Source organism: Halictus rubicundus, chromosome 7 (assembly GCF_050948215.1).
Source record: "Halictus rubicundus isolate RS-2024b chromosome 7, iyHalRubi1_principal, whole genome shotgun sequence".
NCBI lineage: Eukaryota > Metazoa > Arthropoda > Insecta > Hymenoptera > Halictidae > Halictus > Halictus rubicundus.
The window spans coordinates 6,815,668-6,840,179 of NC_135155.1; the positions used below are offsets into that span (position 1 = coordinate 6,815,668).

At 42.6% G+C, this 24,512-nt stretch overlaps 1 protein-coding gene across 6 annotated transcripts in view; it reads right to left on the minus strand.

Annotated features, from left to right (window-relative positions):
* The window catches only part of Ten-a (Teneurin-a transmembrane protein), a 1,070,822-nt gene that overhangs the window by 170,598 nt on the left and 875,712 nt on the right, over positions 1 to 24,512 (minus strand). For 2 of the 6 annotated variants that reach the window (XM_076790530.1, XM_076790529.1), the window contains exon 1: positions 12,922 to 13,713. The exons of the other annotated variants lie outside the window; for them this stretch is intronic. In XM_076790530.1, coding sequence (XP_076646645.1) covers positions 12,922 to 12,977 — 56 coding nt within the window. In that variant the 5' untranslated portion in view covers positions 12,978 to 13,713. Of the gene's footprint in view, positions 1 to 12,921; positions 13,714 to 24,512 lie in introns of those variants that run through there. 6 annotated transcript variants of the gene reach the window in all.

Sequence of the window (24,512 nt, forward strand, 5' to 3'; positions counted from 1 at the left end):
GGCTGATGAAATCATTTCTTTTCGGAGGATGAGACTGCAGGATCTTGAGGAATTATCCGAAATTGCGGGGGAAGACGATCGCTTTGTTGTCGAACACTGCAAAGAACGTTTTCTGTATAGTTTGTGGCAAGACATTCGTATTGCTGTGATATTTTTTAATATGTTCACGTAATATAACGAAAGAATATTGCAACCACATAGGCCTACAAATCGCTCGTGTGATAGTTTTCTCTATATATGTCGCCAACGCCTGGATGATAAACGTCGCGGAAGTATCCCCACTTCCGCGGTGTGTACCCAGTGAGAGGCCGCGAAGCTCGGGAAGCGAGACCCGTGTTGTTGACAAATATCGAGAAAGTCTCTGTAGTATTTTCTTCACGATAAGTGTCCCTGGCCGGACCCGTGTTTTGGACAATTATCGCGATGGCACTGTATTTCTGTTTCAATTTTAACGTCCACGTGTACACTGCTCATGTGAGTTATTCCATAAATATTGATATTTCTATATTAATTTGTATGTCCACTGTTGCATGCATTTAATTCGACATTACGCGAAATATTTCTTGCACTCCAAAGAAAGACGTATGGAAAAAATACCGTTCTTTCTGGATCAATTTTCTGAAATTTATTCGTCAGGCGAGGGGCCGATCTTCCGCGAGAGATTCCATAAAAGCAAATGATTCGTTGAATTTGTTTAAGAAGAACACCGCCATCATGTAAAACGGAATCGATTAACGGCCGGGCATCAGAGCGAAAAGGTTCACCATAGAAAGCCCTTCAGGCGGGTTTCCATGCTCGGTGAGGAACGTTCCCACCCCAGGGCCGCGATTTGTCGAATATACGTTTCAAACGTGATCGTTCCCTGCTCGTAGAAAAATACCATCGTTGTACCAATATCCCACCGAGTGGAGTATTCCGGCGGAAAGAAAAGTCGTACCATCGCTCATCCGCCGCTGGCATAACATAGAATGTAAAGCCCTTATCTCAGCCGTGAGAACACTCCCCCCCCCCTCTCCCTTCGCCCTTCCTCCGGCGCTCTTGTCCCTTCGATCTTCCGCAGGGTCTATCTATCAAACCGCAAGCCGTTCGATAGAGTGACAGGGAATGGTAACGTGCTAATGCCCAACCAACGGAATTATCATCCCGTCGAATTATTCGGGGACCATTCCTCTGAAATATGAACCCCCCTTACCCCCCACTCCCTTATCCGGCGAAAAGTGTGTAGACATTTACATTTCGCTGATGTCATGAAAATGCGGTGGATTCAAACAGTATTTGAATATTAAATTACCGATATTCGAAGTGTTATGGTTTTTTGTAAAAGAATTTTATATCAATAAATGAGGACTCGTTTCAACACCGGAACCGCAATAATTATGAAAGAAAAAAAAATCCGAAGTGTCGAAGGCCTTCAAGTTGAAAGTTTTGAAGCTGTACAGTGATTTCTCTATATATGTCGCGAAGCCTGGATGATAAACGTCGCGGAATTATCCCCACTACCGCGGGGTATACCCCGTGTGGGGTCAAGAAGTTCGAGAGGCCTCGGACGCCGAGGAATGTGAACATAACACGGCTCGGGTATGTCTCCTGGACGATACACGACGCTGGCAAGACCCGTGTTGACGACATATATCGAGAATTCACTGTACCTTGATACAATCATGCGAAACATTCTCTCTAATCGTTTTTATCGGTTCATTCGATAGTTGCACAAATATTATGTTGTTACCATGCAGCATCTGCGGATGTTATTAATGTTTACTGTTATTAGCTTGTTTGGTATTATCTCATTATTGCTAATCTATTTATTTGTGACCAGAGGCAGACGTCCAATTGCAACCATTTATACAAATATTTGTAATACGTTCGGATTATAAACGGAATAAACGACTTCATATCAATTTGGAAAAATGTTTATTTTTGTCCCTCTGCTCGTACGAGCTCGCACACAATATTTTCTCATGAATTGAATCAATCGGAATAGATTATCGAAAAAACACAAATGAGAAGTGAGTGAGTTAATAAATCAAGTATCGATCTATTGACACAATGACTACCAATTCCGGGAGATTTCGAGAAAATTCAAATAATTTGGTTATCGAATCCACAAATCAAAATTTCACATATTACTTACTCCCCTTCAACCCTCATAGATCCTACAAATGAAATCCGATTTACGGAAACATTTCTCAATGAAAGGTGACTTTCAAAGGTGAACGAGGTCACGTCAACAAACAATTCCGGCCACAAAAACACTACCAAAACAAACACTCGACCAAAAACATTACCCCACTCAAATCAGTCGCCGCGCGTTCCTCATACACCTCTCGTCACGCGATCATAAAACCACCCCGTCCATCATCCTCGAAACCACCCCCTACCCCGAGGGCGACACCATGGGGTCCGCGGCGACAGTTTTCGCGCGCCAAAAACAAAAGCGTGCGAAATCATCTTCACCGAACCGGTGTCCGGATAAGAATGGGGTAGAACGCCGCGCGGGCAAAATGACGCGGAAAAACCGGCGCGCCGCGGCGTGGGACGAGGAGTGGGGGACGGGAACTCGTTTAGTGCAGCGAGTGGATGACAAACGGGCAAATTGCTCGAAGAAACACAACGGGCCCTTTATGACGCGGCATTGTGAATGCGGCTGAAGGGGGTTCACCGTCGACCGGGGGGTAAAAATCGCGAAGAAGACACGAACCATGGGAAACGCTGCGAGGAAAGGTGGAAAAAAAAATGGACGCGGCTGCGGGCAGTCGAAAACAAAATGGATGAAGGGGGGTTGTAGGTTGTTGGAGGGGGTTGAAGGGGGACGAAAGCGGAAACAGAGGACCAGAGGCGAGGGATGAAGGGTGAGAGCGGCGGAGGGAAGATTCGGGCCAGAAAAGAGGAAAGAGAGACGCGAAGTGCGGACAAAGTTAGAGGGGCAGGTTCGCTAGGTGGGTATAGTAGGTATAGTCGGCGGTAGGACAGAGTGATTCATGGCTATGGGGTCGGTCGCTTCACCGCGAAATGTCGGCGCCGAGCAGCCGCCCCGCGTTGCTTGCTTGCCTTTTACATACTCGACGCGGTGCTGCCCACCTCTATGTTCTCTATCCTCTCCCTGTCCCTCTATCTTTCGCTTCTCTCGCCTTTCTCTCTCTCTCTCTCTCTCTTCCTCTCTCTCTTTCTCTCTTCGTATCACTTTGTTTGCCATTCGTACGCCGCGTTACCTTTCGTTCCGCGCCGTGCATATCGATCGGCCTGCGAGAGAACCCGCGAAACCGGGATACGCGTGAAACCGCCTTTTCTGACGCGGTTAGAGACGATCCTCTCCTCTCATCCTCCTCTCTCCTCCTATCCTCTATACTTCGCACTTTTTCCAACGGTCTCTACGGGTCTGGCTTGGCACTGTCGCTCCTAGGCGATCCTACGCGCCAGTCTAGACACCCTCTCCCGATTCCTGAAACGTAATTCCCTCGGACGCGCGAGGCTGATAGTTCGTTAGGATAGTTCTGACATTCTTTGCGGAGTTTTCTTGATAGCGCGGGTTTTGGACGGCAGACATGCTGGGGAATTTGTTTGGGAAGGCGGATAGGAGGGTGGTTTAATACTATTTCTACTTCTTTTATTCACTACAGCTCAAAAGTATCCGGACAATTGCGAAATATGTATTAGCATTGCATGGCAGTTATTTCAGTGCCTAAAATAGTGACTAAAATCGATTTTTGTTAGTTTCTCATGAAATATCTAACGTTTTAAATTAAAAATTACGTACTTGGAACTTATCGATACTACACTAAAATTGAATACGAGATTCATCGACGTATCCACCGCGGAGTGTCGGGATACTTCTGAGCGGTAGTGTATACACAGTCGGGGACTTTTTTAAAATTGGTAGAAACGACTTGAATTTTTTTTTAATGTTAGACCGACTAGTTTACTAGACACTGAGTAAACAAAAATTTCTTTAGATTGCAATTGGTTGGAATGATTTTTAAAGAATGAAAAAATTATGGTTTTTCAACTTTTTAAAATTATTATAGGCTCACATAAAGAAGTTGAAAAATTATCATTTTTTCATTTTTTTTATCATTCCAACCAATCGCAATCTAAAGAAATTTTTGTTTACTCATTGTCTAGCAAACTAGTCGGTCTAACATTTAAACAAAATTCAAGTCATTAGGACCAATTTTTAAAAAGTTATGCAATTTTCAAGTGTCCACTTAATATTGTCCCCGACTGTATACATACTTCTATATGATATACTTCTTTATATATATATATACCTCTGTATATATATCCGTTTTATATTACATATACCTCTTTAGATTTCTTTTTTAGAATCATCCTCTTATGCACTACCAGTTACCTGATCACCCTGTACATTCAAAAAAATAGATTGAATTATTCCCCTTCAACCCTTCCAGTGATCCGCAAAAATCAAGAAAGTGATCCAAAAAGCCGATATTATTGATAAATAATAGCTCATTATTTTCAAAAAAAGTAAAACATGGCGTACAAAATATATGAAAGTCATTTATTACATCTTTAGATATTAAAAATTGGACTGTTATGCGAGCCCGTGACTGTCTCAGGGTTAATATTTTCGGTCTAAATCAATTTTTATTAATAACTTTAAAAAACGTCTTTTGACACCTTTAGTAAATATAACGTCAAATTGATTGGTGGAATTTTTTAAAATGTTAAAAGTACTTCCTCCGGAAAGCTAAACTATGTGTGCTAAATACTGTGGGATAGCTTTTGATAATGTCCCTTGAATTCAAAGGGTTAAATGCCAAGCAGTTGGAAACTTTCTTCAAACGAAAAGTTGTAGAAAACTAATTGACCACCTTGTAGATCAGCTCAAGGTAAATAATTGATAATTTGCAGGATAAATATTGGTGAGAATATTTCGACGTCTGTGATACCAAGGGAATGTCGTTTTTCTCAGCGTTTCATAATGTCCCTTGCAAAGGGTTGAATGCTAAGCAGTTGGAAACTTGCTTCAAACGAAAAGTTCTGTAAAAACTTACTGACCACTCTGTAAATCAGGTTAAACGAAGCCGGTGACCATTTTTCGATGCCTGTGATAACGAAATTTTTCTCATAATGTCCTTTCTGTTCAAAGCGTGAGGTTATTTCAACCAGAAATCCAGAATAAACAATTTATAGGTTAAGTGACGACAATATTCCGATCTTTGCGATCGCAAGTAAACGTCATTTTAATCAGCTTTTGGTAATGTCATTTGTACAATGCGTCAAAGGGTTGAATGTCGAGCAGTTTCGAAAGAAAAAGTTGTCGAAATTTCTGCACCACTGTATAGAGGAGGTCGGTATAAATGATCGGTAATTGGACAAGCGAATCGAACCGTGCCGATTGCCTCGATACCGATAAGTTTTCCGTGGATCCGCTCGGCTCGGCTCGGCTCGGCTCGAGGCACGGGGCACAATAACGCCGCTGCCGAGCCCTTCGTTCAAAGAGGCATATCCCCCGTTAGTTCCAAGTTTTCCGTTTCGAATCAGCGCGTTCTCATCGAACACGAATCGATTCCGAAACGCTCGTGAGAGCAGGCTTGTCATTAACCCCGTTCTTCGGGCGTGAACCTCCGAAACGAGCTACAATTCCAGCGCGCGGAGCCACCTATATTGGCCTTCCAGCTCGCGCGACCCTCTCCGCACCCCCGTTTCCACTCTCACCCTTCCACGTTTCACCCCTACTATCTTTCCCCCTTACCATACTTCTCCCTCTCTCTCTCTCTCTCTCTTTCTTTCGTTCACCGCGGGACGAAATCTTGATCGCTCGAACATTTACCGCGCGAATGAAGTGGCTCGTTCTCGTTCGACGATCCTGTCCTACTCGCGTCGTAGCCTGCTGATTTCGACAAATGATTTTATTCGCAAGTGCCTCTTCTGCCGGGGTGAAAGTGCGGCACCACTGACACATTTATTTCTTCTTCTCGCGACGCAGCTCTTCCCGTGCTCCACCGTTTTATTACTGTGACCGAGTCGTTGCAAGTTGTTTACTCCTCGGTAGTCATTAGAGTGCAGTCGTATAAAATTGCATTTCTTAAAAATCTTAATATGCTCGAAATTAATATTGTAGCTATTTTAAAATTCTTCTACTTTTCTGTATCTCGCCGTGTGATATAAACATAGTCTTGATTATTTTGATTAATTTTGATTATTTTTACCTGAACAAAATCACAAGTGTCCTTCAAATGCCAATAAGAATATGTGCAAAATCGCAATGCGAAACGTTGAATAGTTTTTCTGAGAAAAATACCTACTTTCCGCAAAACCGGCCCCGAAAATGGGAATGCACCCTTAATCGAGGGAACTCCTCGGTAATCATTAGACTGCGGATTTCATGCATTTACGACAAAAATGTTACATTATTTTCAACCTATTAAACATATTATGGAAGAAAATAAATTTCTATTTCACTCGAGTCTGTTGCGATTCAGGTAGAACATTTTTATTTTGCAGAAAGATCCGCAGTCTAGTAATTATAGATTCCTTCAGGATCGAACAGCGCGAAGCGAAATTGTCTAACCGGCATGAAGGAGCCGGGGTAGTTTCGCGAACTTTTGCGAACAGTTGGCAGGATCGTGTCAGGAAACTGGGCCGCGGCGGAGGAGTTAACGCCGTCGGAGAATTTAAATCTTTCTGCGGTAAGAACCCGATAACCTGGCGCGCACCTAACCGTCTCCGATAACGTGTGAGAACAACAAGACGCTTATCCGGGGGGCCGTTCGAGATAAGAAGCTCCTGATGCACGAGCCCAGCGAACTCGCTCGCGAAATGCACTCGCGTTCTCGCCACACCTGAGAGAAAGAAAGAGAGAGAGAGAGAGAGAGAGAGAGAGAGAGAGAGAGAGAGAGAGAGAGAGAGGGAGGTGTGTATCGAATCTGAAGGCACGACGAAAGAGGAAGGTGTGTATAGGGGAACACCGGGCTAAGACAAACAAAGTGATACGCTGGTGGCAAAACCCTCTCGAAGCCTGTTCCGAAGTACGAAACGAAGAGGCGCATTTGCATCGGCGCAAACACGGAAATCCCCGTGCAACCTGTTTGCCGCGAGCGAGAACTTCGGGGAACGTTGATGGAACACTGCGAGACAGTTCTCTCCCTCTCTCTCGTTCTCTCTCTCTCTCTCTCTCTCTCTTGCTCTCCTGGCGCCCGTAAATACGATTCGGGTTCTATCGGCCGACATCGATCCGATTAAAATCGTCGTTCGAGGAAATAAGAAGCAACGGAAGAATATTCGAGACCGTGGAAAGAGGGTGGAAATCGCTTCTGTTTGCCGGAGAGAATTTTTCAAATAATTCTCGATCGATGACAGCGGAAAAGAATGTTTTCCCTGTTTATTTTCGGATCTCTGATTGGTTTAGCAGAGAATCGAACAGCGGCTCTGTTTACGAGGGATGAATCTTTCGAATAATCGTGGGACAACGATTGCGCAAAAAGAAATTGTTTGTTGATCACTTTGACACTGTTAACTTATAACTAGACTGCGGATTCTTAGCGTTTATGACAAAAATGGGCAACCACAATTTAAAGACATATTAAAAAGATTTAAGGAGATCAGCGTATTGGTTTCAACTTAATAAAATAATTAGACGAAGAAAGAAATTTTTATCTCGCTCCTGCGTCGATGCAAACATTTTTGTTTTGCATAAAGACCCGCGATCTACTTATGACTACAGTTGATTCTCGATATATGTCAACAAAACGAGTCTTGCCAGCGACTTATATCGTCCAGGAGACATAACCCCAGCCGTGTTATGTTTACACTCCTCGGGGACCGAGGCCTCCCATGCTTGGGCCTGTAGTGGGGATAATTCCGCGACGTTTATCATCCAGACCTTGACGACATATATAGAGAAATCACTGTATTGAAAGTACCAAGATACTTCAATCAGAAATTATTAAATTTTCTTCATTCAACGTTCCCTTAAAAATCGCAATAAATCTAAATAAATTCAATCTTTTAATTTTTATAAAACAACATGTACCAATCACGTTTTTTGTGTTCGGTACGGTTAACACGTGTAACACGCGGACATTGCGAAAGACACTCTTTTTAAGACACCGGAATTTCCAGAAATAAGTCCAATTGAAATTCGTCACAGCGACAACGTCCAATTACACACACACACATATACAGTTGTACTAGAAAAAGCATGTCGTCCGCACATTTATCCGGCCCCCAAGATATCGACGCGATCGAGGATCAACATTTCGAGGGGAAAATGTCACGGGCTAATTGCGACAGTTCTATTTATTTACGCCCTATCAGTCAGTTTCGCCGGAATTGGTTGACGCCGCTCGCGAATGAATCGATAAACTCCGTTAAATAACGAGCTCCGTTTCGAAGATAATTGTCGATTAATATTCACGGGTTAATTGTTGACGCCCGCCGCTGCTTCTCCAGTCTTTCCCTCCCCATCCGTACCGCCCATGGGGACACGGTCTTTTTCTGGATATAGTCGTTCATTATTCCGTTTGCCGACTCGACGGTGAACTTTGCGAATACCTGTGTACGTTGCCCGTGACAATACGCATTCTTGTGTACTTTCATCGAACAACCCGTTTCTTTGGCAAACCCCGGGGGTAATTTCGCCGTACAAACGACCGTAAAACAACGCCAACAGAGGGTGAACTATTAATTGTTGCAATGGAACCTTCGAAAAATTTTGTAGTGAGGGGTTCGAACGAATTGTATTGTATCGAATAAAGGCAGTGTGGCTGTTTAAGTTTGGTTAGCGATAGTGACTTGTTTAGAATTTGGTCAATTTTGTACAGCAATATTATCTTGCCTAGAAATCATTTAATTGTGTCCAGCAATGAGGTATCGCCTGGAATTCAATACTTTGTCCAGCAATTATGTCTGGAGTTCATAAAATTTTGTCCAGCAATATTATTTTGTGTAGCAATATTATTTTGTCCAGCAATATTATTTTGTCCAGCAATATTATTTTGTCCAGCAACATTATTCTGTCTAGCAATATTATTTTGTATAGAATTCATCAAATTTTGCTTAGCAATTTTATATTGTCTAGCAATATTATATTGTCGAGGAATATTATTTTGTCTAACAATATTATTCTGTCGAGCAATATTATTTTGTCAAGCAATATTATTTTGTGTAGAGTTCATAAAATTTTGTCTAGCAATATTATTTTGTGTAGAATTCATAATATTTTGTCCAGCAATATGACTTCGTCTAGAAATAACTCAATGTTGTTTAGCAATAGGACAGCAATTTAGCAATCTAGCAATTTAGCCTACAATTCAATCGATTATGAGCAGCAACGAGATATAGCCCAGGTTTAACTGTGTCTAGCAACAAGATAACGATTAGATCGCAGATTTTTATGCAAAATTAAAGTATTCCAGCTATAACTTATGAACACATAATGCATAAAAATCCTGCACGATCAGTTTTCCAGTTGAAAGAGAAAATGTACAATATAAAATGAATTTCATATTATAGGAACCTCGATGAAGCAATTGTGACTGGAGAACAAAACAAAACTGTAAAAACGAAACCGCCGAACCACCTCGCAATCGAGCAGTATTATTAACAGGTTAATGCATTTCTCGCGATTGTTTATACCGTGACCGATCGATCGGAAAGTTTAGCCTGTCGTCGGTTTCAATCAAGCGACCCGAAGTTGGTCTCGAAAGCGCCGGACGATTCAATTCCGCGATGAAAAGTCGGCCGGTTTTATTATCGAACAAACCCGGGGCTCGAAGCGACGAAAGTCTTCGGAGAAATCAAGTTTCCAATAAATAGAAAATTCACCGCAATTCCTGCGGGTCACCGACACTTGTGTATGAGAATCCGAGAGTGTAGTGGAAACGCGCCCCTTTAGCTCTCCTGCTGATTGTTTTCGAACAGGCTATCGAAGAAATTCGAGAAACTACTGAAAACTGTGTGTATACTGAAAACAAATCGCAAGAAATTAATTTCTGCGATAACAGATAGAGCATATTCCTTTTCTCGTGATCTATACAATTTAAAAGCACGGGGAAGTTAAATCCAATTTAAATTTCTCAGTTTTTGTTTTATTGAACAAATTAATTTCGAGTTTGCGAGCTCTCGCATACAGGGGATGAATTATGCCTCGAAATTGGCCTAATCTCTAAAGAAACGTTGCGGGAACTATTTCGATCCAAGGCAACGGAGTTTCCGAACGCATCGGACGACTCGAAACTCTGATTCAATTAGTGCATTCCACGTGCACCGAACAACCACCGTGTTCTCTCCTTGGAAAAAAATCGCCGGACGCTACACCCGCTACTTTTATGTTGTACAACTTTTTTGTCCGGTAACTAATACAACCTTACCGGCGCTTGTTATATTAAAGAAACCACGGAGTAACACGCCTCGTTCGTAGAGCAGAGAAATTCCACGGGGGAAACAGAGGGGGTTAAACATTTCCACTTCACCGACCGCTTCCCGTAATCATCCCCTAAACGACATCTGACGAACGCGTTTTGTTCGCCGGAAGAATTCTGGTGCGAAGGAAATCCAAGAGGGGTCTCCACGTTTTCCGCTTCAGCAATTACTAATCATTCTGTGAAAAGACACCTGACGAACATTCGGAAAAATCTGACACTGCGGAAAAGTAGATCGTCCTGCTTCTTACGGAAGTTTAACATCCACGCAGTAATTATCCTCCAGAGTTAATAAACTTTTGCTGTTCTAGGAAATTTTACGTCATTTCCGGTGGAGATTAACATTACTAGGCTGCGAAATTTGATGTATTCACAGTTTAAACAATGTTTGCCTTTCTTCGTGATCGGATTTTGTTTTATCAGTTTTCTGAGACTTTTATATTTATTTTATATATAACCTGCACAGTTCAATCATCACGATTTCGAGAAAGGTCGGTCACCAATTTCATTATCCTCCCTTGAATGAAATTTTAATCAACGCAATTTCTTCGCGAACAGAATTATAATGTAAAACGAGTTCAGTCGAAGGAGATTAAACACTTTCTGCTTCGCAAATTGATCATCATTTTCTGAAAGATCTTTTAATATCCCGAAATATTTGAGACTTTTCCCATCATCGGAATTTTTAAAGAAATATCCGACATCCTTTAGGTTTTACTCGCGAATAGAAACATTTCGGAGCAAACTGAACGTGAATGGGATTAAACTTTTCCTTTTCTCAATATGACACTTGAAGAACATTTGATACTCTATGAAAATTTATCACCCTTCCCAGTACAAATCTCCCGGGTTTAGAAAGAAGTAGCGCGATCATCACTATTCTAGCAGAGAATCACCGCGAAGTCCATTATCATCCCCCAAAACGACACCTGACGAATGAACACGTTTTATTCAAGTGCGAGAAGTGTCGGAGAGAAGAAAATGCAGATGAAGAAAGTTAAACGTTTTCACTTCGTCAACCGCTCTATAATCGTCCTCTACGAGACGACACCTGTCGGCAAATCAATTTTCATGGAGATTCACTATCAACTTCATAATCACCCCTAAGAATTACCTCGTTCACGAACACAAAAATTGCGGGCCAAATATAACGAGAAAAGAATGGGGATTAAACATGTTCACTTCTTCAATTAATCTGCAAATCTAAAACAAAGTCAAAACGTTTGAACTCCAAAATATCTGTCAATTTTTCATCCCCTACGACTGAACTCAACGAACACATTTTATTCACCAGGTATTATAATGGCATGTACACAATTTCATTTTCTTAAATATTCCCCAATCATCCCCTAAATCGTAGCTTACGCGGTTTAAATCAAACGTTTTAACTTCATCTGCTAATTTTCCAGACGATCATCCCCTAAGATTATACTCGGCAAACACATTTTATTGACGAACAAAAATCAAGACAACAAAACCGCAGGCATTAACATGTACATTTTCACTCTCGTCAAGTAGTTCATAATCATCCATTAAACCTTCCAAAACGTTGTAACTCCAAAAAATCTGATCGTAACGATCATCCCCTACTGAATTCATCGAACACACTATACTTGCGAAAGGAAGAATTCTCAAACGACCAAGATACAACCAGAGATACAATTTTCACTATCTTCAGGTACTCCATAATCATTTGCTAAAACACCGCTCGACAAAATCTCGTCTAGAACGATCTCATAACATTTTCACTCTTACAACGATCCCCTAAACATTGCAAAATGTCTCAACTCCAAAAAATCAGTTTCTAACGATCATCCCTTAAGAGTTCACTCATGAAACACATTTGATTCGCGAATAAAGGAGTTCTCAAACAAACAACACTTGACTAAAAATCTCGTCTAAAACGATCTCAGAACATTTTCCAAAAATCTGTTCCTAATGATCATCCCTTAAGAATTCACTCATGAAACACATTTGATTCGCGAACAGAGAAATTCTCAAACGAACAACACTTGACTAAAAATCTCCTCTAAAACGATCTCAGAACATTATCAAAAAATCTGTTCCTATCGATCATCCCCTAAAAATTCACTCATGAATCACAATTGTTTCGCGAACAGAGGAATATATATCAAACGTACAACACTAAATCCCGTCTAAAACGAACTGAAAAAATTTTCAAAAAATTTGTTCCCAGCTATCATCCCCTAAGAATTCACTCATGAATCACAATTGTTTCGCGAACAGAGGAATATCTCAAACGTACAACACGAAATCCCGTCTAAAACAAACTGAAAACCTTTTCAAAAAATCTGTGTTCCTATCGATCATCCCCTAAGAATTCACTCATGAAACACATTTAATTCTCGAAACGTGTTCACTTCACCAATTGTTGCGCGATCATCCCCAGACCCTCCCCGAACTTGGATACTCCGGAAAACCTTACAGTTCCAACCGATCATCAGGACGATTAGAACATGATCGCACAGCCGTTAGCTCCGTGTCCCGTAAAAGGCGAAAGTGAACAATCTCTTACCGAACGTGGCGTCGCGGTAGCGGCGGCGGCACGGGGCTGCGAAAGTTCTCCATCATGTTGTAGGAGTCGTGATCGGCGGACTTGTGGTCCAGGGCCTCGAGATGGTCCAGCCGGAGCAGCTCGGGATCCCTTGGCGAGTGTAGCTCACAATGGGCTACGTGTAGCAACGGCCTCAGCGACGAACCGCCTTCGCATCGTTGCTGCCGCGAAGGCGGCCTCACCTGCCGATCTACACCATCCGTCGTGTGCTGGTCTTCGCCCCAGACCTCGAACTCGCCCGCGGCCGAGTAGTCGCCGAATCCACCGTTACCCTTCACCGTTGCACACTTTTTACGACGATCGTCCGAGAGACTGGGCCACGCGGAGCCCCGTTCCTCGCCCTGTCTGCCCTCCTTGCGCTTGTATTTCACCAGGTACTGCCGCTTGCTCGGCAACGACAACGACAGGCTGCCTCGCTCGCTGGAGCGACGGGGCGTCAGATTTGCTGAGGGGTCGAGAACCTCATAGAACGACCAACCGAACTCTTATCGACACTTACGCGAGACTCTTAGCACCTCAGCGCGACAAGATCCCGCGAATCTCCCTCTAAAAATCAACCCTGCCCGGAAGCACTCGCTAGGTTGGGCTCTTCAGGGCCGAAAAGATCGCTCCGATGGTCTGCCTGTTCAGATAAGGGATGATTGGCGCGAAGATCCTTGCCTGCTGTAGTGTAAACCTTCCAAAGTTGATCTGAAGTAGATCCGTCTTTCGACACCTGGGCGATGAAGACTGACGATCAGTTTTAGGATCCAAAGATCACCGGTGGGTTCTATAAACCTGGCCGGTAAAGGATCTGGCAGTTGAAGGAGGAATTATTACGCCAAAGATCCTAACGTCAAGGTAGCCTGTTCAAGACCCGACGAGAGTCATTTATGCTGAAGAACCTAATGTTTGAAGAATTGAAGACTCTTCGGTATCAGTCTGTCGATGCTCAGACGAGAGGCTGCTGTTGAGAATGCAGTTGGTCCTCGGTGCCAAAACCAGCGAACATCCTTAAGGGATGGAATCGGCTAATTGGTCCTCGGTGTTTTAAGGATAGATTCGATGTGTCCGGCTGTGTCTTAGAAATTCGATGTCTGGTCCAAGGAACTTCGGAGTAGCAGAGAGAACGTACTCCAAAAATTCTCGATCTCTCGAAGACTCTCTTCGAAGACTCCTGGCAGCCAAGATCTCGGGTGATATGTCGCCTAAGGACACTTGGGTAGTCGGTGTAAACGCAGTCCAACGGGGGTGGAAAAAAAAGGGTAGCGTATATCGGCAGCCGGCGGCAACGAAGGGGGAAACTCGCGTACGCAAACTTTGTTATCGATCTGTCAACGCCAGCGAGAAAGTTCAACCCTCCCGGCCCGCGAGCGATGCTCCTCGAGGGGGGTTCACTGTTCGCGCGAACACGGTGCTCGGTCGCGTTATCCTGTTCCGGTGGATCCTCGATCCTGGATCCTGGCTTCACTGTGAACACTGTAAACACTGGACGACGACGACGGGAGGAATATACTTTCACACCGGGTTTTGCAACCACTGTGTTGCTCGCCGAATGCAGAGGCCTGGTATCTATGTATCTCTTCTTCCTTTCTCTCTCTCTCTTTCTTTTCGCGGGTTAACGAGGCTCGTTAACACAATGTTTCACGTGCACGGCTGCGTGGACGGTCCCGTTGACAGAGGCAATTCGTTTCTCCGGCGGGTAACTAGCTGTTGGACGTCCCCGTACGCCGCGCAGACACTCTCGACACGAGAACTAATTGGGTCAGGGGGCCGGGAACCGCACGCAAATCCGTGCTGTTCGACCGTGAGCTGCGTGCCCCCGAGAATCCCAGGGGGTTCAAGGGAGTCGTCGACCTGACGGGACAACTACCTCGCAGGATCAACTACGATGACACAGGACCCGAATGCAACCTTCGAGGTGACCATTAAGGTATCCCGGTAGCAAGGTGATCGAAGGGGGTTGCAACGAACTGGCCTCCCAGTATCAACTCCGATGAGATGGGACTCTCCAGGTGACCATCAAGCTAGCCCAGCTAGTAGCGGCGAAGATGATGATCCTTTTCCGATGGGGTTGCAATGATCGCGAGGAGCCGCCTCCGCCGGCTTCCGGTCACGCGGATCTACCGTGTTTCGCGACGGTCGAAAGGTTACTGCACCACCGGGTCGCTCTCCTCGGGCTTTGCTCCCCTCTTTCCCGCACGGAACAGCGAAAACGATCTCTCGGTGTCTCGAGGCTCGAGTACGCTCGAGGGCAACGCACACAACCGCGCCAGCTGCGGATCAAAGACTGAAGGGCCACGGCGCCGCAACGCCCGGCACCGAATGACACTGAAGTCCCCTCCACGGGGCAAGTTCTGCGCACGCGCACCGCCTCTATCGCTACCCCGAAACCCTCCCTACCCCCGACGGAGCCCAGTCGGCGCGAGACGAACCCTTGGAATGGAACGCCGCCACGCGGGGGGTGCGTACACTAACCCCGAACGGAGCCGACGACCCTCTCAGTGCGATCGCTGAGACCCCGGACGAGCGATGGATTAATATTAACCTTGAAATTGCACCGCGCCGTTTTTGCATTTGTTTCGCGCGAAACTGACGGGAACCGTGGTGGTTTGGATTTTTAGGTGATTCTGGCACGCGTGGTATAGTGGAGAGCGAGTTGTAGCTTATTTTTGCGCGGGTCTCTTCGGGTTCTCTTCTAGTTTTACCAGGATGCAAGTTGCACGCTGGTATTACTGGTTTTTGTATTTCTTATGGGATCGATGACTGTTACCAAAAATTTTTATGGGATTTTTGTACACCCTTTTAAGTGGATCGAATTGTAGCTTTATAAAAATAAAGTGGTCTGCTGTTACATTTTTGCGATGATCTCTGTGTTAGCATTTGTCGTTCTTCAGATGATTTTAGTACACGTGCTAAAGTGGATCGAATTGTTGTTTATTTAAAAATAAAGTGGTCCTCGTGTTTCGTTACATTTTTGCGATGATCCTTGCTATACTTTCTTTTGGCATTTGTCTTTCTTCAGATGATTTTAGTACACGCGCTAAAGTGGAACGAATCGTAGCTTATTTTGGAACGGAATGGTCTTCCGGTTCTATTATAGTTTTGCAACGATCCAAGTTGCACGGTGCCGCGCTCTGTTTTTGCGTTTGTTTCTTGCGAGGTCGACGATTGCTAGGGAACTGGGAAAGTTTAGACGACGTTAGTATGCGCTTTGAAGTGGATGGAAAGGTGGTAGCTTGTTTAGAAATAGAGTTGTCTTCGGGCTCTATGTATTACTTATTCGCAACGATCTGAGCTGCACGGTGGTAGATCGAGTATATTTTATTCGTTTGTGCATTGTTGAATCGACGATTGTCTGGTAAGGATGATAGTCCGTTGCGGTTTTAATCGATAAAATTAAACGATACGTACGATCCACGAAATAATTTCTTATTGAGAAATACAGTCACCTTCAATTTTTACGACGATTTCATTTTTCTATTTAATTTGTTTTTTCTTCTAAATTTTGGTATCAAAGAAACGTTGTTTAGCTAAGGAAGACACTGATTAAATAAGTTTTCGTTCAAACACGCTGAACCTCATTTGTAATTGATACAGTGCGGACATGTATAGTTTAACAGTGAGGAAATTGTAGAACCGATACGAACTTTCTTGGAGAAAAGTTCAGATCGGAGTAACGAAACAGGAACTGAAAGTTTGTGATCGCTGTAACATTAATGTCAGCATAGGATACTTAAACTGTCGCTGTTTCAAACACGTAAACGCGAGAGAATATTGAACGTATCCAACAGTGCTGTACGTTGATAGAGTGGAAATGCACTAAATTTTTTAAAGAGATAGACGGTTTACTTCAGACACAAAAAACATATTCATTCATTTGTATTAAATCACGTATGCAAAGAATGTACATGTTGCGGTAGAGAAAATCATGCACATGTGAAACCCATCTATAAACATTTTTTACTACTCTATGGATAAATTGTGGTTTTTTGGTAAATAAATAAAAAAAAAAATCTATAAATATTCAAACCTTGCTGTGAGAATTGCTTTTTTTAATCATTTTACTTGGTGGATTCGAATGAAAATCTCAAATTTCATATTATTCATAAATTTTACTCAATTTTTATATTTTAACCCTTCCTCGATTGTTAAGATAAAAGAAGAAAGATAGATAGTCTAATCCTCAATTTAAGGTGTTCTCTTCTGCTTCCCGTGTGACGTGCATCGAAGATGAAGAATTATTTTGGTAATGTTATTTTCGTAAGTGTGGCAATTGAATTAAAAAATGCAGATTTTAAAGCGAACTTCGAAAAAATTTCGTCCTGTCGCTACGTTCAACATAAATTTCTACATAAAACTTCGAAGAACTCGCAGCACAAAAGTGCATAAATAAATTTATCCAAAATTCACGTATTAAAGTAACTAAATTAACTTGGGAATCATATAGTAGAACTTTAGTATGAAACACACCAAGAAATTCAGAACAGGTCGCCCTGACCGATCCGCCAGTCGCCAAGCAAACACAGGGGATCCTCGTGGCCCGACTTGAGCGATAAAGGGCACTCGTAGAACTAAGGAGGCTAATTCGAAATTTCGCAACGCTCTCTGTGGAAACTTCAGCGGAGTACCTTAATCATTCACGCGTTTTCCGCGGCGAGAAACGTACAGCGGGCGCGCGTTAAACGCGCCGAGCCGCGCCGAGCCGAGCCGAGCCGGCAACGCTTTACGCGAACGAATTAATTCACCGGCGAGTAGAATCGCGGCGAGAGAAGTTTTCGGAACAGCCTCCGCAGACGATGGACACGTACACATATGTACGCGGATACATATGTACGTCGCACGTGTAAGAGCCACCAGGGGTGGCAGAGGAGGGGTTGTGTAAACGCGCACGCGCCCCGGGACCCGAAGACGTGCCCCGGTGAATTGTGGATGGAACCGTATTTACGATTTAGGGTCGAAGATCGAGGTGAGATTCGAACCGGTTCGATATCGCTGGAAATCGAGTCACCAGAATAGCGTACTTTCGGTTTCCGCCGCTTTCCGTTCCGCCGCGGGAACTGGCTAGAGAAAGATCTACGAAACGATCCATGCTCGAGCTTCCACCGAGCCGCGAGAGTTTTCGAACTTTCGTTTCTGAACCGTATGCAAATCCCTGGTCTTACCGGCAGATTTATAAACACAGCCGTCCGATGTAAATACAGCTTCTCGGTTAATACTTTCCTTGGCCGAGGGTGGGAAAATATTGTGTGTGTTTTATTTCAGTTTTTATCTTTCGGCGGCGGGCCTGCTCTGGGTTACACCGAGGATCTTTCTACAATATACAAAATGTTTGAATTGATTGCTAGACATAGGGACCAAATAAAAATTTCACAATTGCTCATTAAGTTGAAATTAATACATTGAGAGTCAAGATTCCGTAGATTCGCGATAAGGTAGAGTGACCACGTTACCGACAAAAGTAGGTGAAAAATAGTTTTACGTGCCTCAACTTTTCGCCCTTATATGAGAATATTATTCGCTGGGAAAGGGCTCGTTCGAAAGAGGAAGGTGCAATCTAGCGCGCGCTGGTCATGAGCTGACGAGATTATGCAGATATTTGGTAATACAAACGTTAGAAGTTGGCCAAAAATGCCGTGGAGTCCAAGCATTTTTCTGCCATTGAAATTGAGCAGTATTTTGTCTTGATTCTCTGTGAAATAAAGCCAAAAACTTGAAGCACGTTTCTGGCGTCAGAATTCATGATATCGATAACACAGAGTAAAAAATGTGAGAAGTTTAGTTGCAGACTTAGGACCCGGCGGATCAAGACCAAGACGGATCTTAAGTCAGTGAAGGCTGAAGGCTGTGAACGGAAATTATACGGCAGTTACCGACCTGCTGGCTCTGCAAAAGTCACGTGATTACCCTTATCTCTTAAATCTTTTTAATATGTCCAGTGCTTTAAATTGTATCCATTTTTGTCACCAAAATCTAATCATGATACCACAAACTACCCTTAGGAATGTGATTCAATAATTTGTTTCAGGATTGAGAAATCTTGATTGAGGTCTTTTAGAAATATATTGACAAGCTACAGATAAGTAACGTATTAACCCATTTGCATCATTAGCGTATATATACGCTCAATTTTTCTGGTCACTATCACCGGAGCCGTATGCATACGCTCAACTTTGTTGGTCACTATCATTATTCGTTAGCTAAAAAATAGAAATGGAGGGTGTTGTTGATGAAAGTAGTAATTCTGATTTTTTCTTATAACGCTGAAATATAAAGTTCTTTTACTTGTAGTCATTTTTGTACTTAAATATAATAAAAAAAAAGTTTGGTGATAAAGGCCTTCTTTTCATATCTTCTTATGATGGAAATGGGTTAATAACATTCTAGCTTCATAACATGTTTTTTTTTCAATTTCGTTAAACATTGGAAATGTTTTTAGTGGTCTCACAAATAATTTCAAAATGGTTAGAAAAACTAATGTTTGTTTGAAGTACATTTTGTAAAGTCAAGTTTGTTGAACTGTATGGAAGATCGCGTCCAGGTCACACTGATTTATAACCGCACGAATTCAGTGTAAATATTTATTCTCAGTCAACGTTTACCTTCGTTAAATAAAGGTGGGAATAAAATCTACGTTGTGCGTGTTTCATTTTAGTTTTTACGTTCTGATATTTTATTAACATGCATACATATATTGTAACTCGATGAAGTCGGTAGTTCATCAGTTTTATTAGTAATTTGTAAAATCTTTATCATTGCCGTTATTGTTATTACTGTCGTTACTTTTCGTTTACTATGCATCGAGCGCATCGGACAAAATGGAAAATGGTGGACACATGAAAAAAATAAAAAGTATAAAATTACGGAAGTATTGTGGAAAAAAAAGAACAAAACCTTTAAAATTATTGTTTATAGTCAATTTTTAGCCGTTCCTGTTTGTCGAAGTGTTGTTATTTTCTCGTGGATCAATCTATGATTTTCTCGCGTTCGCTTTTTAGAGGATATTGAACGGATTTTGAAAGGTACGCAAACATAAGTTTTTCTCATAAAAAAAGTTCAGAGTGATGTCTGCAAGATTGATAGTGCCCTTGAAAAGTTCGAAAGAAAAAAGAGTTTATGAAAAGCGTGCTCTGATCGTCTTTTAAAGGCATCTTTTCAAGCATATTGCGTGGCATAAGAGTGTTATTGATCGCACCACTGACAATAGAATAATCTGTGTAAGGTGATCAGACTTCGCAATTCGTCTCGTATGTCATAACATGTGACTACATATTCTGTGTATTATAATAAGTGCATATTAACAGTCTTCGGAATAATTGTGAATATAAAACCTTCGCAATCTTCTTGTGAATAATCATTTATTTATTGAAACTATATTAATTTATATATTATAATTAACATCAGAAACCTTATCTTCTCAGTGCTTGTTTTATTAAATTAATGGCTCCGGTTTTATTTCATTTTTATGGTTACTGTCAACATGGTGAACAAATAATTTCTATTCTATAATATTTTCATAATTACTAGAACGCTGTAATCAACATATTAACACTCCACTTACTATACCTACTGGAAGCTCTTTAAAAATCGTTTTCAGTACCATCCCTCAAAAATGCATAATAATTTTCTGTTATAATAGTCTGAAAAGAACTCATTAGCTATTCAAGCTCAGTTGCTGATTTATAAATAAAATCAGTTTAGAATCAGGGATTCATAGATAAAATTCTTGTCGTCCTAAAACAACTAATCAAAAATTCTATTAACTAAATTAAATTCTAAAATATTATTAAAACTAGATTTAACGTATAGATTTGACGTATTCTATTATTTTTAAAACGGTCACTCTTAGTGCCCCCTAAACCTAGCGTGAAGGAACTGCTGACAGTTATCGTGTCAAGAAATTCGGAGTCAGTTCTAGGTTAAACGCACACGCCTAATTGGAGTATCTGGTCGGTTTCAGTCTCGCCTACCCCCAGGAATAAGTCTCGGGTCTAACAGGCCCGGGGATATTCTTGGAGATCAGTCTTTAGACTGCGGGCACCGCGTAGACTGCGAACTATTCGAACATCGCGGAGCGAAAACGCGGGTGTAATGCGAGAAAGGCTCAGCGCCCGCGTAAACAGCTCCGAGCTTCTGATTCGCGAAATCGTCCCCTCGTTTTCGCGAGCGTTTAGAACCTGCAGGGAGCGGTTTCCTCGAGCCCGGATTTTATTTAATCATACCGGAAAATGCATCTTGTTCGGTAGACTAGGCAACGGGAACAGGCAACAGAGGTCCTATTACGATCCCGATCCCAAACATTAACGCGTCACCTGACGCGTGCTAATTGCGAGCACTGTATAATTAGTAATATCGTGTTGCAATTGTTTCACGGCGAACGGGACCGGCTGTCGAATCAATACCGTTACATTGTTTACCGTCGATTGAAACAAAGGCAGAGGGCCGGTTGACTTTCGTTCGAACAACCACTATGCTCCGATGCAAATACAGGCCCAGGCCGACAACTTTGTACGCCTTGAATATCCGCGTTGTTTGCGTTCGGTCGCGCGCATGCGAAATGAACGATTTTTCATTCGCAACGGAACCTTTTCTCGGAATTTAGTTTGTTTATAAGTAGGCACTGTAATGGTGCGGCACGCGTGCCGAAGAATCGGGAACTTTTCAGTTTTATTGTGAAAAAGTTACAATCTATTTCAACTTTTAACCTCTTAACTTAAAAGCCCGAGAATACTCGGGTTTTATGCACACTTTTACAAAATAATTGTTAAGTTAAGAGGTTTAGTTTAAGTAGAGGATTTCTGATGAAAATCTTAAGGGGACGAGATTGAAACTTTTATAGAGGCTTCGTGTTTCCATAGTTAGTGTGCCTGAATTTTTTTTAGATTTATAGGTTAGATCTGTCCTATAAAGAATCAATTTTTCCAAAGTTATGCTTGGCAGGATTCATTTATTTCAGGCCTGTGCAACTGGTGGCTCGCGAGCCACATGCGAGTCCTCTCCCCACTCCTGAGACCCCCCCCCCACCATGCTCCTATGGAGTGTAGAAGAAGGGGGCGTTGGGTTAGGAACCTATAGGAGATTAAGTGGTCAGTGGTGGGGGAACCTACACACTGGTAGTGGGGGTCGTGAAGCGACGGCGGGGAAGAAGTTGCCCAGGCCTGATTTACTTCATTAAATAACTTGTACTAGTTTGTTTCAAGAGCATTTTTCAAATTCTGATTAAATTTTTAACCTCCTACTACAGTTATAATTCACTGTTCATCTCGTATAGGAACGTTGTAACTTTTTTTTACGTTTAGTTATATCAGCATTTTTCCATTATTACGTTTAGGAAACATTAGTGTTGAGAAGAACTAAAAATTGATCTACAGCAACTTTTAGCTGTAACCGAGAGGCAATTTTTTCTTTTAAGAAGTAATTTCGTGATAAGTAGAAGAGAGGTGTTTAACGAGTTGAGAAAAGCGCGTGTGATGCAACGAACAAAAATTTAGTAACAATTTCAATTTTAACTTTTCGACAATCTTAAAATTCGTTTGGGCGTGTTAAACTCACAATCAGCAAAAACCGTAACTTTAGTTAACGTTGTCTCTTTAACTATTCACTTCCTAGAGCACGACCATAAGACATAAATTGCTTCAGTTCACATATCGAATCAACTAACAAAGTTTCAATTTTTTTAGATTGAAACTGCCCATAAGGGTAGTTTAGTAAACACAGTTTCTCAATCTAACAAATAAATAATACCAGAATTAGATTCTACCACCCCGAAATTACTAGACTGCGGATGTTTATGCAATTTTCAATTTTCGTAGTCAATTTTTAAGGAAATCGAATGAAATAAAATCAAATACAAATAAAAATGAAACAAAACAAATAAAAATCGTACTAAATTCCATTGAATTTTGTGTTCTAGCATTTTTTGAAAATTTTCCGCGGTCTAGTAATTACTAATGCATAATTATTATAAAAGAGACACGAATTTTCTCAAACTTTTCGTACCGCAACTCAAAGTTAGTATCGCAAAATTCCAGCGCAGCAAGTCGTGTCCCAACGCCATATGGTGGTTGCGTGGAAGAATAGCGAGGGTCGCGAGTGTTGTAAGAGGGTTGAAAGGGGTGCGTTAAAAGGGTAAACGTTGTGGAGCAGCGCGGCGGGCAGATTTCGGATAAAACAACTTCTCCGTCCATCTTGCGTTGTCCCTTCTTCAGGGTCTGGTTGATCGGTACGCACGATCCGTTGGACACGCGCGTGCGGGGGTGTTCGTCGGATACGTGTAGAGCCGGTCCCAGGGCTCGCGATTGTTCGTCAGTATCAACGACCAGCAGGATGTACCGAAGGGGATAATTAAACTTCCCGGAGTACGCGTTCACGAGCGGCGCTCTCTCGCCGGGAATAGCTTCGAGAGTCAATAGTATCTCTATAACCCTCGACGCGTCTGTAAAGATGCCTAGATAGGGAAAAGGGTGGAGCCCGAGGATCGTGAGGGGGACGTGGGGACGGGAACGGGGGATCGGGAGTCGTCGATCTAGGATCCAGGGAAATTACCTACGAATATTTAATTATAAATTCGAGAGTCGGTCTCGAGCCAGATACCCGCCCCGGGGCTCCTCGTTCGTGCGTGCGCTAATCGGCTCGAGTGGATGCTTTCGACGCGATTTAATCGACGACCGACCGAGGATCACGCTCTTTGACGTCGCAGTTGTCGAAACGACTACGGCTCCGGCATCGTCGACGACAGTTGTCGATGCTGCTCTGCCGCCGCATCTCCCGCCGAATCTGTTAAGATGTCTGGAATGTTGCGGTTACCGTTCCTGCACTTGATGTTTTCCAGAGCTTCGCGATTCGCTGCGTAAATTCGAGCACGAGGTCCTTCGGCTCCGTGCAAGCCGGCAGAGTAACCACGCGAAAGTAGAAGTTCAATTTGTCCTGACTCTTTCACCTGGGCACACTCCCTCTGCACGGGAACGCAGAACATCGACGGGAAATGGATTTACGTTTAATTAGAGAAATTAGTGGAACGGTGTTTGCTTTTAATATATTCTTCAAATAGACGGCGGTTTTTAAAGGTTACTGCTGGGATTGTTTGCTTAAAAATATGGTGCTCCATTTTGGGGGTTGTTTCCACCCATTCGATATTAAAATGTATGTATACAGAATTTTTTGGTAAAAATTGCTTTCTGTCAATGGATAAGGCAGGTCTGTGCTGAAGAATGGTTTTAAAATACCTAATTTATTACAATTATTCAATAAAGGACTTGCCAAAGGATTGCTTGATAAATTCAGGGGGTGAGGCTCTCAGGGATAAGTGCTCTTTAACGTATGATCGATGTGTATTGTTATGGGGGGAAATTATCTGATTGGACTCTAATTTTGTATATTAAATAAACATCTTACCACCGTTGGAAGAAGAATCGCAGCGGGGATCGAGCAATTCGCGTGTAGCACGATTCAAATTGCCGACAACCAACGAGCCCCAGCGATCTCTGGAAGCGTCCCGAGCAATACTCTTCCTCCAGCCATGAACGGCGCTATACACACTTGTAGGCAAGTACGCAAAGCACTTTGTAGCCATG